The 18726-nt window shown below is 46.2% G+C and overlaps 1 protein-coding gene across 2 annotated transcripts in view; it reads left to right on the forward strand.

Moving 5' to 3' along the window:
* Positions 1–18726, forward strand: part of LOC129214351 (store-operated calcium entry regulator STIMATE-like) — a 36791-nt gene that overhangs the window by 16104 nt on the left and 1961 nt on the right. The window contains exons 4-7 of one of the 2 annotated variants that reach the window (XM_054845880.1): positions 1198–1319; positions 10869–10981; positions 12092–12175; positions 13243–13359. In XM_054845880.1, coding sequence (XP_054701855.1) covers positions 1198–1319; positions 10869–10981; positions 12092–12175; positions 13243–13359 — 436 coding nt within the window. The remainder of the gene's footprint in view (positions 1–1197; positions 1320–10868; positions 10982–12091; positions 12176–13242; positions 13360–18726) is intronic. The other variant, XM_054845888.1, reaches the window with a different exon arrangement.

Below are 18726 nucleotides of genomic sequence, written 5' to 3' on the forward strand. Positions count from 1 at the left end.
GTGTTTTTAAGTTTCCCTGTGCTGCCTGACTTGTCATCCTGAACTAGGCAGCTTAAAACTCTAAAGCTCTGTCCCTGGGCTTTGAGGCTCATAAACTACGTGTCCTGCCCAGTATAAACCACCAGAGCCTCGTGTTTGTGTCAGAGTGCTCTAACCTCAGCAGCTGGAAACTGTAGTTAGTAGGCTAGTCTGAGCCTTTGGCCGTAGAAAAACTTCACGTCATGTTTTCAAAATGGATATCAAAAGCAGATTGTTATTTTCAGTGTTTTTCTTCAGAGGCAATATCAAGTTCTGGAAAAGGAAATGTTCATTCCTGTAGCTCTGTGCTTGGTATTTTCTTCACACTGTAGTAATCTGGCCTGATCTGGCAGAAGATACTCCAATAATGGAAAACTGGCCAGAAAACATTAGTCTGAGTGATACTTTTTTTTTTTCACTGGAGTTCATTAAAATACCAAGCCCTGGATTAGAGCTTGGACCCTGCAATCCCCAGAAGATCCCTGCAGGTCTCCTGTCTCTGGTGCTCTGTCCAGTGAGACTTAAATATCCAAAGCTGCAGAGCAAATCCATCAGGCCTGAATCTCCTCGTGGGGATGGGTTCAGCTCCTGGATCTGCAGTGGGGATCCTGAACCGGGGGCTTCTGGGGACCCCAGGGTGCCTCCTGTTGAGCCAGGGCTTGTTGCCTATCCCAAGACCGTCTGCATCTCTGCTCATAGGAGACTCTTGCAGCTGCTCAGTAAAATGGACTTTTTGTCTCTTCTGCTGCACAGTTTTCAGAGCAGCTGTGGTGTCCAAGAAGCTTCCATTTTGTGTCACGTTCCAAAAATGTTTGGTTCTGTTTCCCTGAAGCTTGGGATTTCATCCTAATAAGAACAAAAGATGCTGCAAATGGATAGGCTCCTTTTTGGGGATAACTCTTAAGCAAGGCTAGCCCAGGAATTATTTAATGCTGTATGAATAAATGAGCAATGCCAGAGTTGGTGGTCTGCTCCCTTCTCTGCTGAACAGGCTTTTAAAATAAGAAACTGCTGGTAAGGCTATAGGAAAATCCAAGAAATGAGAAGGGAAGTGAGCTTGGACTATTAAGTGGGGATTTTTGAGATCTGGGGGGGCTTTCTATGGATCCCTATACTGAAATAAAAGATTTTTGAATAAGACTTAACACAACTGAAACCTGAATTTTCCTTTGCTCTTAGCTACCTTATTAATTTCATCCTGGATGCCACGCTGGGGATGCTGCTGATCTGGCTTGGCGTGAAGGTTGTCTCCTGGATTGTGCAGCACAAGAAGTACACGTACCTGGTCTTTGGAGAATATGGTAGGTGTCAACTGCTGGGCACAAAGGTGGCTTGTTTGCTCCCAGCTATGAATGAGGAGAAGAAAATGGCAGGAACAACAGTTTGGGGAGAAAACATGTGAGCAGCGAGCTTCTGTTACCTTTTCTGCAAGGAGCTTGCAGAGTGTGGTAGTGATCAGCGTGTTAAATGCTGGGACATCATTAGGTCGCAGGTAACTCTGCCTGCTGCCCTGCCAAGCAGGTTGGTGATGAAAGGTTGAATATTTCCTTGGGCGGATAATATACCCCAGGATATGCACATGATAAATTAAGGTGTTTGGGTGCGATGGTGGTGACTTTTGTAGGGTTCTTCTGGGTCTTTTTCCTAGCCTCTCAGTTCAGAATGTGGAGTTGTTCTTGCATTTGCTTTGAGCTGTAGTAGGCATCAGCAGGACACAGCCTGTCCCCAAAGCTGAGTTTTCCAATGTCTTGTGGGTTTTTTTGGTTAGGTTTTTTGCCAGCTGATATTAAAAAAACAATTTTAAGGACGCCCCGCTCTGGCAACATCTCTGCTTCGATTCCTGTCTTGAGATGAGGAAAAACTGTTTCAGAAAAGCCTTTCTCAGCCAGCCCCACTAGAGGGTAGCACCTCTCCTCAGAAAGAGCAGAGACAGCTACCAGAACAGCGCTTCTCCTGGCTGCAGGAAAGGGGAAAATTAACCCTCTTGCCTATTTTACATTATATCTAATATAAAGACTAACTCAGTCATACTTCAGAAAAGACATTCTATTCATACTAATCGCTTTCCTACCTTTAAGACCATAATGATTAAGTCTATTCTGAAGGTAGTTTCATTCTTCGGTATTTTTAGCAACTGAGCTGGTAAAACTTGGACTAAACTAGGATTGCTGTGGAGACCTCACTGACTCATGAGCTCTTACTCAGGCTCATGTTCAGCATGTGTAAATGGGTCGTGGCACAGGATGAAGGGGTGGTTGGGTGTGAGACAGCAGAAGCAGCTACAGACTGGGAATGAGAGGACACAATGGGTTGAAATGATGGGATGAGGCAGGGCTAGCTTTCATCAAACCTGAGAGTGGCTTTAAAGGCTGCAGTGATCTCCAGAGCAGGTTCAGCATCCTGACAGCATGCATTTGGTGGGGACTACTATTTTTCCCCCTAATGGCTCTTTCTCAAAGAGCTGAGGAGTCAAGCATAGAGTGCTGAAGTCATTCAGATGAGACAGTGGAGAAATCCAGATATTCTTGGTTTAGGAACTGGCATTTTTCCCATTTTGAGCAACAAGGACTTGAAGCCCAACTGTAGCCATTCCAGGGCACAGCTTCAGCATTGCATGCCACGTCTGCAGTTGAGCAAAAGCAAGGAAGTGTTAAAGTGTATTGACAGCTTGCTTTAACCTTGCAAAGCAGTAATGAACTTCTGTTGAGCTGTAGCTGGCCCCTCATGAAGGCTGGCTTAGATTACAGAAACAGCTCACTCCTCTGAGGAAATCTTGCTTTCATTAATAAAAAGGTTTCTGCTGTTGCTTGAATTTAGCTCTTGAATTGAGGATTAAATATCTCATCCACCCAGCACTGCTCTTGGTGCAGGTCTCTCGCCAGAGACACTACAATGGAAAAGTTAGATAGGAGTCAAGTGTCATGTCCAATGCAATCCTGCTGTAGGGCTAGGGAAGCAAAACACTGCTATCCTCATCTCAGGAATTAAGTAACTTCCAAAACAGTTTGGAAGATGCTAGTAAACTTTGTACAATTTGATACAGGCTCCAGAAATATGATTCATTTTCTGGTCTAAATTGCTGTACCAGACTTTATGTTGCTTTCCTCAATTCTCCTGAGGAGCAAAAGCATCTCTTGCAGTCCTGCAGAGGGGGAAGGGCAGAAAGCACCAAATCCATGCTGCGGACAGTGGTGAATGCCATTGCTCCAGCCATCAGGAAGGAACAACTGTGTCTTTGTCCAGTATGGCCAGTACCCATCTACCTGCATGGTCTTTGAGCAAAAGAAAAAAAAAATCTTTTGCAACTACTTCTTTTCTGGCCTTCCAGCTCTTGGTTGCATCCCCACAACTGTTGCAAATCGGTGCAGTTATCCTTTGTCTTGGGCTCTGGCAGTCCCTTCTGCTCTGCTGTTGGTTTGCCTGTCTCTGCGGTCCCGGGGTGGTTTTCCCTGTGTGACTGCAAGAGCTGCATTAATGGAGAAGCAAAGAAAAGGGAAGGGGAAGCACCTCAATCTATGCTGCCATTTTAAGCATCCAGCTGTCAGAACTCTTTAGAAAAATCAATTACTCCTGTATTTCAAAAACGACAGGAGACACGCATTCTGAGATCAGCTGCTTTTGTGCCTGAGCTCTTAGCCAGACTGCTGCAGCCAGGAATGACCTGGGCTTTAGCTAGTGGAGAGTCAAAGGCTCCTATATGCTTATGTTCTTCCATCTTTGTCCAGCAGCTCTTGATTGCTCTTTGGACTGCATCTAAGCACAGGAAACTGAATTTTTAAAGGCTGCTCTCCTTTTGGCAGATGCTTGGCTCCTAAGATCAAATATTGGAGAGGTTTATTCTTCATCTTGGTTCAAGTAGGCTTTGGATGAATGATTATTGCCTCACACATTCTCAAAGCTAACAAACTCCATGAATGCTCTAGCAGGGTAGCAGCAGGCCACATCTATAGGTGCTGTCGCTGTAGGGGACTTCCGCAGGAAGGGGAGCGGAGTTCAAGCTGCAGAGGACTTGGCAGGTGGATACCCAAGGTCTTGGGGGTGCTGTTGGGTCTGTACAGCCTGAGCAGGGGAGATGCTGGCTGGAGTCAGAGCCTGCAGATGAAGCCTGGTTCAGCTTTGTGCCCCACCTCCAAACTGCTCCAGCCCTCTTCTCCCTCACCTATTTCCATGGCAATAAGCAGCTCCCTAGAGGGAACATCTGGATAGCTGCAATGTCCTGGCATTGTAGTTGTGTCTAATAACTCTAAAGTATTACTTCAGAAATACTGGAGTATTTCTTTCAGGTAAGCAAGTGCTATGAATTTGCATTAAGAGATGGCTTCTGCAATGTGCAAGTAAAATGCTGAAAGACTATTAAGAAATTATGGGGAGAGAAAGAGTGTGTTCTTACTTGAAAATGTCACTGATTGGTCTAAGCTTGATGCTTTGAGCTCATTCACTGTCTGGAAATGGAAAGGCATGTTGCTTGGAGGCCTTTAAAGTCTGTTTAGTGGCCTGTTGAACACTGCTGGTCAAATTTAGTTATAAGAGAATATGCTCTATGCCAGCTGCCGAGTTTAACTGAGGACCTGTGTAGGCTGCTTTTGGCCCTGCTGTGATGTAAAAAATTTCCATAACAAATATTCCCACGTCCTGAAGCAGCCAAGGGAGCTGGCTGCTAGTGCTTGAGGAAATACTGCTGGAAACAGCTCTAACCCGAGGGGCTGTCCTGTCCTTGGCATGCTTGGCCTTTCCACCCCTACGACCAGGGGACTTGGGATCATCCTCAAATGGTTGAGTGTGTGGTCAGGTCCCTTGTCCTGAGCAGGGGTGCAGACCTTTGAACCCTCCTGGATCTGGCTGATAGCAGCAGCATTTACCCCAATGCAGTAGCAGTATCTCCAGGGACCGAAGACCCAGAGCAGCGGTGTGATGCTGCAAACTGAGGACTGATTCCAGCTGCACACTCACTTTTAGTTCAGATGCAGAATATGCCAGAGAGGGTCTGGGGTATCCACTGGACCCATCTGGCTGCTCTGATGGGTCAGGTCCCAGTCCCTGAAAACCTGTTCTTGCCCGCAAAGTGAGCACTTCTGTGCAATTCAGATGCTTTGCTGCTATTTCTCACCCTTCTCTGTACTTGGCACTGACAACTAGATGCCTTGGTTTCGGAGGTACCATTTGAGTATCTCTTAAGAGGTTTTTATTGATGTTTTCTATCCCCACCATGTCACCCAGTACATCTTTCAGTGCTTTCAAATATTTGCTTTTCCTCAACACCCTTAACCCTCTGCTTGGGCTGTGGTTAAGCTTTTTTTTCCCCCTCTACCTGCTCAGTGTGCACGCAGTCCCTAAAAGACAGCAAATAAAGCTGTCTGGCAGAAAAACGTGTGGGCTATGCTGACAGCTCAGTACATTAGACAGCCTGGATTAAAACTAATCCTGTTGTGTGGTAACAACTTAAATACCTCAAGCAGCGTTGCTTTTGCTCTGCGAGCAGTTGGGCTCCCATGCGCAAGTGGAATATGTGAGACGTGTTTTAGTGAGATTGCTGCAGGAACCAGTGATCCTAGGTCTGCATCAAGGAAGTTTTGCTGATGGTGGGATGGGGAGCACCAGCAATGCTGCTGGAGGAAAATGGTCTAAATGCAATGTGTGCATCCTTTAGGGCAAAGGGGAACATTTATTTCTTGGGGGGGGGGAGATGGCTATGAAGAGAGTTGAGCAAAGGGTGTTCATTAAACTAAAAGGAGAGGCTGATGGTAGAGTCAATGTGTGGAGGTGAGAGGTACCTTACCACTAGGACTGGGGATGAGAAACTGCCCTTGTTTCAGGGAAGCATTCAAAGGGAGCATGATATATGGTTTCTCCTAACAGATGTGGTGCAGAGGCTGCAAAGATCCTTTAGACTGGTTCCACCCCTCCTTTACAAGGAAAGGAAAGCTTTGGACACAAGAGTGAAGAGGAGGGCATCTATTTGGTTTTAGTCTCCAGGGAGCGGATTTGGTTTTGCTGGTTGGCTATCTTGTGTGGCAGATCAGTCCTGTAGGCACTCACCTAGATTTATGTAATAGAAGCACTTCATGTAAGAAGAATCCTCTCCCCTCTGTGGAGCAGGGCACCTCTGGAGAGCACTTCATCCATTAAAGGCACTGTTACACCTGAGGATGCCTCTGACCATCTTGCTGTAGGAAGCCAGCACCTAAATGAGGTGTGTGTGGTTAGTTGGGATCAGCTCAAGTTCTCCAGCCTCGTTTCCTAACTCTGGACAGAGGAGATGATGTGGCCCAATCTGTCTTATGGGTTTGTCCAGGGACCACATCGAAGGCTCTCTCATCCCTGATGAGATGCCAATAGATGGTGACTTTCTTGTTACTAGGATTAGTCAGTGTTAGGTGAACTAGTGGTGAGTTAGACTTGGATGATGGGCACTCTGAGGTGGATCGATGGTCCTTGGGTGACTTCAAACCTGCTGAGGTAAGGAGCAGCTAGCTGAGCTCCTTGGTGAAGAGGAAAAAAGCCACTGTCTATTTATAGCTGAAGCGATCCTTGCAGCCCTGTGGGCCATGCTGCTGTTTCATTTTCACCTTTGTCCTGAGTTATTTTGGTACTGAGCAGCCTCCTGTCCTTGGGAGACCAAGATGCAGTAAAAATTAACTGTGGAGACACCCTCCAATCTTCCTGTCGGGGGTGGAAATTAAGTCCTATCTAATTCTGTGCTCCAGGATGGAGAAACACCTCATCCCATAGTCTGAAAACTAAGCTCAGAATGCAAAAAGAGGAGGAAGAGGTTTCAAAACAGTAGCAGTTTTGAGCTGCTTAAGGTGACAGATCTGGTCTCTTCCTAGGTCTGTGGTTCTCTTTCCATATTCTTCCACTGTCTACCCTGGACATGTAAGAAGTGTTGATGTCCCTCTAACTGTGGAGGACATTCACAGCATCTTCTGTAGATGATATAGAAGAGACCAGAGTGAGAAATATGAATATTTGAAGCTCCATGCTGTGATGGAGGCACCTTTGACAAGGTGGGATGTTGTGGGTAGTAAGGAGTGCGGGTCTGTCCTGCTTGGTAACATAGTCTTGCCATACCACTTCCACATGCCCTGTACATTTAGCCAGTGAAGCTGGCCTAACTGGGGCAGACCTCTGGTCTCAGAGAATTTGGGTTCCCTAAGTGGGATCTTGCAGTTGCATGGTAAAACCTGTTCTCTAGTAAAGGGAGAAAAGATTTTTCTTTTCCAAAGGTTGTCAAACTTCAAGAAAACTCAGGAGCGGTTTGGCTTTCTTGTTAACTTAGTGAAGCAAAAAATTTTTGGTTGAGAAGCTGTTGACCTTGGACACATGGACAAGTCCATGACTAGGGTGGGTTAAGAAGCAGGTTGTCTTTTCTAGTGTCTGTGTATCAGCCTGGCTATCCAGTGCACAGCATGCAAAACTAAGAACCGTAGCCTGCTGTTTGTGATGATGAATGGCTGTGACCTCCTGTCCCCAAAAGGGTGTGAGGGGGTAGGCATTTGGGAGAGATTTCAAACTTGCTGCTGTTTTTTTTTTGGGCAAGCCGAGATGAGAGGGAAGTGTTCCACAAGTGCCATTGGGATTGCTGTGCAGAAGAGCTGACTTGCAAAGGGTGCTGTGGCTGTTAGCCCTGTCTCCCCATGGGGGATGGAGCACAGCTGACAACACAGCAAAAGGGAACGAGTTCAAATCCAGGAAGGAAATGATGGATATGTTTGTTTTCCTGTTTTTGTTTGCAATTGGAGCTCTGATGGGTGATCGTAACCTGGGGGTTTGGTAGGAAAATTGGTCAGTCTTGGGGTATGGGACAAAAAGCCCCGTTATACCTAACCTATGCCAAAGACAACTAGGCACCTGACTCTATTGGGAGAGGCTGTCCATGGTTGAGGAGGATCAAAGCCTCTCTGACACTAGCCTTTAATTGCCAGCTGCCTATAACACTGCTCCTGTCTCCTCCACAGACCACCCATTAAGCTGTTGCCTGCCAGGGAGCAGAGATGTGGACTCTTTGAAATCCTCTGAGGGCCCTTCTGGTTGCACTCACACGTAACCTTCCTGGCTCCCTCTTCCTTCCCCCCTCCGTGCAGTTGCCTGCTGGCCTGACATGCTCTGCTTGCTGTCCTCCCAGCTCAGCAGCCTCTCTGCACCCTTGGCCTCCCGGTCCTTCCCTTTCTTCTTCTTTGCTTCCTCCTAATTGTGGTTTGAGCAATTAAAAAGCTGGGATGCAAGATGATCCTTTGGAGGTCTGTGGCATGGAGACAGTAGCTGGATACCTCTACTTCTTAGCTGTAGCTTTGCAACAAGGCAAATATTTTGGTACGTTGCTAATAATGACAGAATAAGGACAAGTATACACGCAAGCCTGTTTTTCCCCCTTGCTGGGAAGCAGATTCCCCTATAGCTGGGCTTGGTTGGATACAAGCTCTTACTAAATCCTGGTATGCACTGCTGGTATCTGTGGCCAGAGGTTTGCACAGTGGTTTGGATAAATGTGCTTTTGCAAGCTGCTGGTGTTGTCTTCTGCCGTGTCTCAACAGTATCGTGCTGAGAAAAGTGGGGCAAAGCTCCCAGTCCGCTGCCATCCAACAGCACGTCAAGCATCAGCATCTTGCCATGGGTTGGGTTCTCTTGTACAGATGCAACTCCAAATTCTGGCCCGATTCTGCTGGAAAGCAAGTGTTGCCAGGGGTTATCTTTATATTCAAGAGGAAATGCTGCAGCTTTCCTAAGCCAGATACTGTAGCACAGTTTTGCAGAGCTGAGAAATTCTGATGAGCCTGGGAAGATGATAACCAGCTGGCAGGGTGCTTAGAGGGCTGAAGCAAGCACATGTAATAGATATGGTACCATTATCGTTGTTAACAATACAAATATGCTTTTGATTATTACTTGGTGAGTACCCCATTGGAAACATTCATATTTAATTAGGATTGATTATTTTTGAGTGACTTGCTCTAAAACCTGGGGTGATGGAGCCCCTGTCTCTTGCTTAGACAGTATCACATAACCAGCCATTCACTTTATCAGCAAAAAAATAATTCTGTTTAGGACTGAAAATTTATGCTTGTATTGAAAATAGTGACCAGAAATTTTCAGACTATTGCTGGCAACCGGGTGGGTAAGGCTTGGCAGGGAGTAAATTGCAGATGATGTCTTTAATGATTGATTTTTTTAATTTTTTTTGAGGAGTGTGCAGGATACTGACTGATCCTTGTATACAGGAGGGTCACTCCATCAGTATCTTGTCTTGGGGATTGCTATTGGGATTAGCTTTAATTCAGAAGGGATTATCAGCCTGCCATTCTGGTCAAAGTGCTCCAGGATTTTGTGAGCTGCTTCTATCAACTGGAAAGGGGGAGGGGGGCAGGAAAGTCCTGAGATCTCTGGACTTTTCTAGGTTTGCTGAGGTGAAGAGAAATTAAATCTCTGGGACCTTGACAAAAGGGTGACAGAGAAGGGGCAAACCAAGCTGAGCAATGCCCTAAAACAATACATGCTTGTAAGGAACCATTTCAGTAGGATGCTGAGATTTGAGCTTTCAGACTTTCCCTACATAAAGGATTTTAGTGGTCTGTGCTTGAGAAGATGAGATCCTTGCCCCTTTGTACAAGCAGGGCTTCCTCTCCTCAAATACTTGTATCCATCCAGCTCAAAGTAGCACAACACCTTGAGGAGGATACTGGCAATGCCCATCAATGGCTGAAGGAGAGGGAAAAGGCTGTATGTCCTTTCCCCCAAGTGGAGGACAGCATATTTGTTATCCAAACTAGGATTCATAAAAGTTGATCCAGTCTCCTTAGAGTTACCAGGAATGGCTTTTCCATTAAGCACTGGTGGTACTACTGGGCTGTGGCCCCTGAGAGCCCAGGAGTGCCTGTGAGTGCTGGATAAACACGGGGGATTGCAGGTCTTTGGGCAGAGCCAGAGCTGTCTCTCTCCCCTTTCACAGAAGCTGCCTACCTTGTAGGCCACTTGTAGGACTTTTTCTCCAGCAAAGCTGTTGATCTAGGAAGGACAGGCAAGGGGGGAGGAGATGCAAGGCAAAAAGGTTTTTGGTGGTGGTTTTCTCCTTTTGGTGGATTTCAGAGGCAGGTTGGTGGAAGGGAGAGCAGGACAGAAGGCAGATAAATACACATAGTGTTAGCATCTGCTAGGTAGGTAGGGCTTTTTGAGTCGTGGCTAAAATTTGTTACTTGCTTGCCCTTCAAATTAGCAAGAGGTCTGGTTAATTGCCATCTCTGTTTCAGAGTTGGCCCTGAAAGTAGAAAAAGAGAATCACTTCTAGAATAAAAGGCCAGTGTTGGTAGTGGTGTGCTGTGTCTCATGAGGGAGAGCTCTCTTGTTTATAGCCAAGCTTAAATCAAAAGCACAACTACAGTATGAAAGACAAACAGCTGCCCTGATACAGGCAGTCTGCACAAATGGAAGTAGGGTGCATTTCTGCCTTTCTGTGCTAATTTCTCTACAGCAATTTGCAGAGACGCAAAATGAGCTGCAACTAGCAAGGGAGGCAAATCTGCTAAAATTTCTTTAATACAGGTCAGACTTACTTTTTATTAAACTAGAAATATTTGAGCTTAGAAGTTGGTATGTTCTGATCTTCAGTGGAGTAATGGCTTGTAGACCTAGCAGGGACCCCAAACCTTTCTACCTCAGGCATGCACTCCTATAACTATGCATAGAAAATTTCTCAACTAATTTTAAGTTTTGGTATTGAGTATTTGTCTTGCTGCAAAACTTGCAACATAGAAACACTTCCCTGTCCCTTTAATCAGCTTGGGTATCAAGCATGAGGCAACTTTTCTGCAAGGCTGTTTCCTGTCCTCTGTCTCAGATTTAATATGCTGTCTTCCCAGGTGACCCTCCACAAGCTGCTGCCTGGATTGGCCAGTGTATGCTCTACTTGCTGATAATGGCGTTTGAGAAGGCTGTGATCAGCCTTGTCCTGCTTATCCCTGGTTGGACAAAGGTAAGCTCCTGAACTGTATTTTTCTAGCCACAGCTGTTATGGCTTGTTTCTTGTCAGCTTTGCCTTATTAGTGGTCCCCATCATCATAGGTCTTTAATCTGTATGACTTGTTGACAACTCTCTAAAATCTTTAGCTTAAGTTTGGGGAAACACGATTTTCATAACGGTTTGGCTTTTGGTACATTCTCTTGCTAGTCAAAAGCTAGTGGAATAAGATGCTGCTTTTAATTTTCTTCTCCATCCTTGGAAGGATAAAATAGGCTGGGCTGGCAGTTGAGCTACTTCAGTTCTGCCAGACAATTTCTGCATTTGTTATCAAGTCAGTTCATGTTGGTATTTTGTGATCCCATGCCTAAACTAGGGGTACTCTTAGAGGTTAATTTGGAAAGAACTACCCTAGTAGTATGCTGTCCTTCCCCCCACAACTGCTTCTGTGTGGTAGCTCATGCAATGGTAATTGTGTTGATCATGAGTTTCTCTTTTAAAAAATAAAAGTAAATCATCCTGTGGCAGTTGTAGCCCCCTACCTGGTGGCACATAGGTGTGATGGGTATAAAAAAAAAAAAACAATTCTGGGTGTTGATGGGTAACTCAGTATTGAGTGCATTGGCACATAGTGCCTGGTACCTCACAGGCTGATGTGACTTGACTGAGGAGTTATTTACAGTGATCTGGGAGCACTCATCTGTTCCCATTAAGGGCTTGTCCTTCTAACCCAGGAGGTTACACTGCTGACTTGGCCGTGAACATGTTGTTCAGCAGCACGTGCTGCTAGATCCAGAGATGCTGCTGGATTTCTTTCCACGCTTATCACGCATGGCTGGTGTCCTTATTTTGCAGCTAGGCTCCAAGGAGCCAAGCAAAGTCCTACCAGTTGTCATGGGCAGTAAAACCGAAAGACTAGCAGTACTTATTTCTTGATCTGTACAAAACTCTGTTTGGCAGCTGGGCTAAAGGAATACCCATGTAATCTTCCTAAGAGCAGGGCTAAGCCAAAGGCTGCAGAGCCCTACCTAAGAGACTGCTGGTGTAAGAAGGCAACCAGTTTGCAGCAAAGATCTCTCAACAGAGCTGTTCAAATAATGCTTCTAAATGCTTTCTCTTCTGCAGCTTCAGCAGATCCTCCTGGGTTACATCCCAAACCCCCAGCTGGAGCTCATACTGGTCATGCTCGTTGTGCCTTTTATAGTCAATGTAAGTGATGTCTCTGCAAGCTCTCGGGGGGGGGGGGGGGGGGGGGTGGCTTGGAAATTATGGTGCCCTCCCAGTGAGGAGCATGTACAGGAACTGGCTTGGGGCAGCCTTGAGTAATTAAAGTGGCTGGAACAGGTTGGAGGGGAGTGGGAACAAATATATTTGTTGTCATGAGTATACAAATATGTCACTATTGCCCTGCTGTGGTCTCTGTTCCTAATTTTTGCTCCCTTGTTTGAGCTGCTGGGTGGCTGACTCTTTGAAGAAAGCTGGGGCTCGTTAGCTGAGAGCTGCATCTCTGCAGCAAGCTACAGGTGTGGGAATGCCCCAAAGCCCTTGAAATTCCTGTAAGATGGCTTGTCAAAAGTGACTTTTGGCAACCTGCCAGTCTAGCCATTTAGCTAGATTTCAGACTGCATTACAGCAAGGCAAATTGTTCAGGTTACCCAGAACTACTGATCTTCACAAAACTAACTTGGTAAAACCCCTTGGAAGCTCAGCTTTTTCCTGATTTCCCTGATTCTGGGTAATCCTTGACCTACTGTTTAGTTCCTGCTAAGATGGGAAGTGAGAACAAGGTGTTAATACTCAGATTCCCCCTGGACAAAGGAAGGACTCAAACTCTTTTCAGTTATACCATGAGCATTGCAATGAATGCAGCATTGGCAAAGTTGGGGTTACCTGCTTCTGCTACCAGATTCTCTCCCTCACCCCAGGCTGCATTTCCTTATTTGAATGTAAACATAGGTTCTCATAGAACTGACCGGGGACTGGTGCAGATAGAGCAGGTGAACCTTGGATGGAGCTATTTCCTGGTGGAGATTTGGCCTATTGTGGTCTTTAACTGGATCTTCAACAACTATGGAATGAATAGGATTTACATGAGAAAGGGACCTCAGGAATTTCACTCATCCAACCACAGACACACTTCTGATGGAGGGTTACTTTAGATATTAGGTTGATTAAGGCTGGACATCTGGAAGAACCAAAAGGAGAAGAAATAGCTCTGACTGAATGACTGTATTTTGGTCTCTGCAATCTATTCATGTAACTCCTTCCTCCCCAAGGCCATTATGTTCTGGGTTGTGGACAGCTTGATCATGAGGAAACATAAGCAGAACAACACCCTGGACATCAATGGATCCATAGAAAGCCCTTGGGCTAGGAGGACTGAGGAATCTCAGGTAAGACCAAAGATATCCTGTGCTTGAGACCAAACTGCAAGCTTGTGGTGTGGTCTGTGTGCTTTACCACAACCTGCAACGTACTGTCACGTTGCCTAGACCTAGGGTGATGCTTTAGGAATGCGGATGATGACCCTGCTGAGTCAAACTAACTTTTCATGCTTGCAGCAGAGGTCAACAGAGGGACGTTTCCTCTCAGGATCTTGCTCTAACAATAAGCAACATCACGGTCTACAAAGTATTACTGAAATATTGCCCTAAATGATGACAGTATCTTGTGGTATATGAGCTAGCTTTTGCACTAACCTGTGTGGGCTTGTTGGAGTGGCAGGTTGAAGCTGGTGGGTACTTCTGCATGGTCTCTCAACTTTCCTGTTCTTAATTGCAATTAATCTTGGCTTAGAAGAGTCTGCTTTCCTCACTGTCATTCATAGGATTCCTAGTTTAAAAAGGATGCTATTTTTGTCAGAGTTTGGTATCTTTTCAGCCAGTTGATGGTCCCTTAGCTGTAGGAAGCTGTATTATGTGTTGTGTGAGCTTGAACCTTAAAAGTTATGGAGGGGGAAATGCTCCAGTCCCAGAAGGCTTTGTTTTTGCTAATGGCATGTAGTTTGCTGGGCAGGTGGTTTCTGTGCTTCTCATCTGCCTTTGGGCAGAGACCACAACCTGAGTCGCTGGATTGAATTCCCTTCCTTCCCCTGGCACCTAGACCTGCTTTCAAAATGATCCGTGTGTGACTGCTGATACCCTGCAGTTTGCTTGGCGAGACTGGCTGAGATAAGATAGTTTCTGGCAGTCGCAGGCTGGCTCCTGGAGTAGCTTCTGCTGAGGAATTTAGGATGAACAGAAGTAACTCTTGGCTTCTGAGAGCTCTTTTAATAAAGAGTAACTTGGTTCTTGTGCTGGTGGGTAGGATGGCCAATTACTGGTGACATTGCAACACACAGAGGTAATAGTGTTTGATGGCATGCTTGGCAGTCTGTACAGCAGCGATGGCTTCCACGGCTCAAGGGTGTAGTGGGGAAGCATCTGCCACTCCTGGGGATGCTGTCTCAGAGGAATCCTCCCTCTGGTGGGAAGGGCAGGCAGATGTGAGCAGCTGTTGAGACAAGCGAGTCACTCCTGGCCTCCAGATAAACAGTTGGAGCTTGGCGAGGTCACTAGAAACAGGCAAACAGTGTGCCCCAGGGAGTTTCCTGTGTGGTGGGGGCATCCTTGAGAAATCTTTATTGTTTTGGAGAGAGGGGTGAAGAGAGGCCTGAGCTGGGCAGTACCAGTATGTCTTGATAGTTATGCATTGAAGCTAAGAACTCATACCTAGGACGTGAAGGTGGATTAACTCTGGGCATGAAATTGACCCTGGTTATGGTGCAGTCCTGGTTTCTTGATGGTGACTGATGTTCAAGAGTGCTAGTTCCTTGGAAAGAGCTAGGCTGGAGGTCTACTCCAGTTGTAAAAGTGGTGGTGAAGATCCACCTTACTGATTTGGATATGCTGGTGTGTTCCTGAAGGCTTAAGATCCGTTAAAATTATACCAGCTTAGAAACAAGGGTAAGGAGGTGGCAACTGTAGTTGAGATGCCAACTTCCTTTCCAGCCTTTCAAACCTAAACTTGGAGCATCTACTCTTAACATGGCTTGCTGCTGTGGATACATGGATGGTATCGCAGTTAATGGTTTTCCATGTAAATGGAGCTGGTCTTCTGCCTTGCTTCACTGAAGGCAGGGCAAGTATTTTCTGGCCTCTAGCTCAGTTTTGGATAACCTGAAGGGAAGATATGTGTTTAGTCTCCAGAAGCTAGGAAAGGTTCTTCTGGTAGCTCAATTAAGCTGTTTCAAACAGTGGAAACTGGACTCCCACAGACTGACTCTTGTTGTCAAAGGCTTCTTCCATCTTCCAGGTACTTGACTCTCTCAGACAAATTTTTGCAGAGACCTTCAATGTGCGGGTCATCTGTTCCTTTAGAAGCCCTCTGATCTATCACTGCAGTTGAACTACCAAGGGGACCGGTTTCTACCTGGAGCAGTCTACAGGGACTGCCTCCTTTCTGTGCAGACATGTTCCTGTGCTTCTGGCCCAACAAATAGTTTGGGCAGAGAAGGAAGCTAATGAATATAGAAGTAGGTGATCTGCTTTTCAAACTCTGCTTCTTGGCACTAGGCCTTAAGGTATAGCCATAGGCTCCTGCTTCATATGTCAACTTTTTAGGCTATAAATTAAATATCATGTTGGCTGGTTGGGCCTTACAGCTGGATTGGCTGGAATTTAGGTTTGAAAATAGAAAATGAGGGTTTGCTGGGCTCATTGCTGCTAATAACCTGTTCAAAGTGGGGGGAATTTTTTTCCCCTCCCTGCTGCCCAGTGGAGAGGGAAGAAGGGGGTTGAGAAGCATCTCTACAGGGCAGAGCTGACTGAAGGTAATGTGTCCCACGGTTTATCAGGGTTCATCAGGACTGTCTAGCAGCAGGCGCCAACAATTCCCCATCATGTTGCCTTCTTGAATTTCAACCGTCTGCCTATCTTGCCAATAGAGAGTGTCATTATTTTCACTTGAACTAGCAGTTTGTGCTTGGAAAAGGAGGGGGAGAGAGGAAGGAGAATGGAAAGAGGGGGCTGAAGTTAACCTGTTAAAAATCCCCACTCTGTATTTTCTGTAAGGTTAACAGGAAAACTTGGCTTTGTCCTCGGCTTGGTAGACCAGCTGGGTAACAAGGAGAAACCCAGCAACCAGCAATCCTGCTTCTGGTGTCACTTACTGACTTTGTGGCTGCAGCGTGGACCAAAGAACTGCAACCTCTTGTGGGCTTTAAGGGTCTTCTAGTGAGCCACACCAGAAGGCATGATGATGGACTCTTGCTTATTAATGGAGCAAATGCTGAACTTTTTTACACTGAAACCCTGAAAAGGACACACTCGCTCTTATGGCTGGAAGGATTTCACCGTTCCTTCCAAGTCAGTCTTAAAGCTTTCTGTTTCAGACTTGTGCCTTGCCTTGGTAAATCTTCATGTAGTCTTTTTTTTTTTTTTTTTTGACCTCTCTGATGGGATGGAAAGAGATCTCTCAGGTGCCAGTCTGAATCCAGTGCTGTTCAGGCTGGGGAAATACATTCATTTGCATGGGCCTTATTTCTGCTTTGCATGTGTCCTGCCCTTGACCTGAGTCTCTTCCCTTGCCCTTGCAAGTGCCAATAAACTTTAGATCTTATCAGCAATTTCTTTGTTTCCTCCACTGAGGAAAACAAGTCAGTTTTAATAATGTTCAAAAAAGATCAAATAAAACTTGGTTTTGGGCTTTTTCCCAAGGGAGGTGAGTGAGTTCGTGCTCCTTTTCTGAAGGCTTACATTTTCAGAGATGAGCCTTGAAGCAAAATTCAGTCTAATAAGCGGTACTTGTGAGAACCATTAGGGTGAAACTGGAAGCTAGTTTAAGGTTGGGAGGAAAGCTAATATGGGGACATGTCTTTGGTCAGCATGGAGTTTAGCACCTACCCCAATTCCCTTCATAGGAGCTGTGACTTTTTTGGCAAATCCCTGAACTGAAGATGCTGATGAATGCCAATACCTATGCTCCTTGCTTTTAAGTATTGAAGAATAGTCCAAGAGTGAGTTTGATTTGCTGGTTGCTGAACTGAGATAATTTTTTTAATAGCTCAAGGTGAACTAAGATGCCTGGCCCTTATGGGAATGCTAAATGAAGGTGGGCATAGAGGTGCCTCTGGGAGGAGACTCTCCCACCTGTCAGCCCTACTGACTCGTGGGAACTCATCTAACCTCAGGTGCAGGAGGATGGTGGGATGGTTCCTACCTCTACACCAGGCTGGTGGAGCTTCAGGCAAACAGGTTTCCACAGCTAGCAGGGAAACCTCCTCAGAGCTTCTTTGTTTAACAGCTTGTGTCATAGTTCTCAGCTGTCTGTGCAACTTCTTTCTCTGCCACAGAGATGGTTTGGTTATCTGAAGGGTCTGCTTGGATGGAGTACCAAACCAGAACGCAGCCTCTTCCTGCAGACCTGAGGGGCTGGCAGAGTGCATAAGCAGCCCTGTTTCAGTAGCGTGACCCATGTTGTTTTGCAGGCTGCTGGCCTCCTGGTGTGGGGAGGAATGCATGAAGTATTTGAGGACTGCTGAGTGAGACAGTAGCACATTGTCTCTGGACTGGGAAACTGTGGTCCTTTCCCAGCTGTGCCACCAACCCGCTGTGATCCTGACTGGGACGCATCTGCCGGCAAAGTGTCTTGTCCAAGTTGTGCTGAAAACTCCTAAACGGGAGTTTGGCTTGAAAACAATATCTGAGGGTACGTCCCATGACTGTCATAGCGATGAGGTGCCGTCTCATGATGAAGCTCCCTGGGGAATTGTGGAAAGGTTACTGGGGGACTGTTGGCTCAAACAGCCTTGTATGAGCTGTGCGGTGGGCAGGTAGCAGCCTGAATGGGTCTGGATGTGCAATGCTTAGTGCCTGCTCAGTCATCCATGCTTGGCTGCAAGTGGATTTGAGTTTGCAGCTGAAACCCACTGAAATTACCAGTTCATTAGGCCCCAAAACTAGCCTGTTGCAGCCTGTCAGAGTTCAGTGAGTTTATAATGCTGTGTGTGACTGACTACCTGCCCATTTTTTTTCAGCTTCAATAGCATCAAAATACTAATATGGTAAACAGAGGAAATCCTCACTTGGAAGAGATGGAAACTTTCCAGTGCGTGTCTGGAACTAAAAAAAATTCCTTGAGACCTATGGGGGGGGGTGTGGAATGACAAGAGAGCTTAATCTGATCTAATGCTATCCTTTGAGTGTCTGACATGCTGCTGTAAAGATAACATCAGATGGAGGGTCTGGAGTGTGCGTGAGGAGGAAATCTCTCCCTGCAGCTCTTCTGCTCCTTTGAAGTCATTGACTCATTGGAGTTTGTTTTTCCTGTTTAGTTTTGTTGCTGTGGTGACTGGCCTGGTGGTGCTGCCTAAGTGCTAACAAGTGGAGGGCAGTTAATTCACAACTGTGCACCACAGATAAGACTAATTACCCGTGCTCCTGGATTTGGCCAAGGAATGCTGGGCTCTGGGACTGGCAGAGCTGTTGAGGACACTCTGCATGTGAATGCACTGGGCTGAAAGCCCATGGGCCATCCCTTGACTTGTGCCTTTGAGCAGGAAGGTTGCTGCTGTGGGTTATGCATGGGGAAGCTTCGTAGTGCATTGGTTCAGTCCTTGAAGCAAAGCGAGGTCAGGTGGGGCTGGGGCTTGGGTGGGAGGTCTAAGCTGCCTTGCTGGAGGAAGCTGTGGTTGTGGTACCTAGCCCTTGTCCTTGCATCAGCCATGAACTAATGATGCTAATCAGGTTCTGTGATGGGCAGTTGGAGGAAGGGGCAAGGGC

The sequence above is a fragment of the Grus americana genome, chromosome 1 (genome assembly GCF_028858705.1).
Source record: "Grus americana isolate bGruAme1 chromosome 1, bGruAme1.mat, whole genome shotgun sequence".
Taxonomy (NCBI): Eukaryota; Metazoa; Chordata; class Aves; order Gruiformes; family Gruidae; genus Grus; species Grus americana.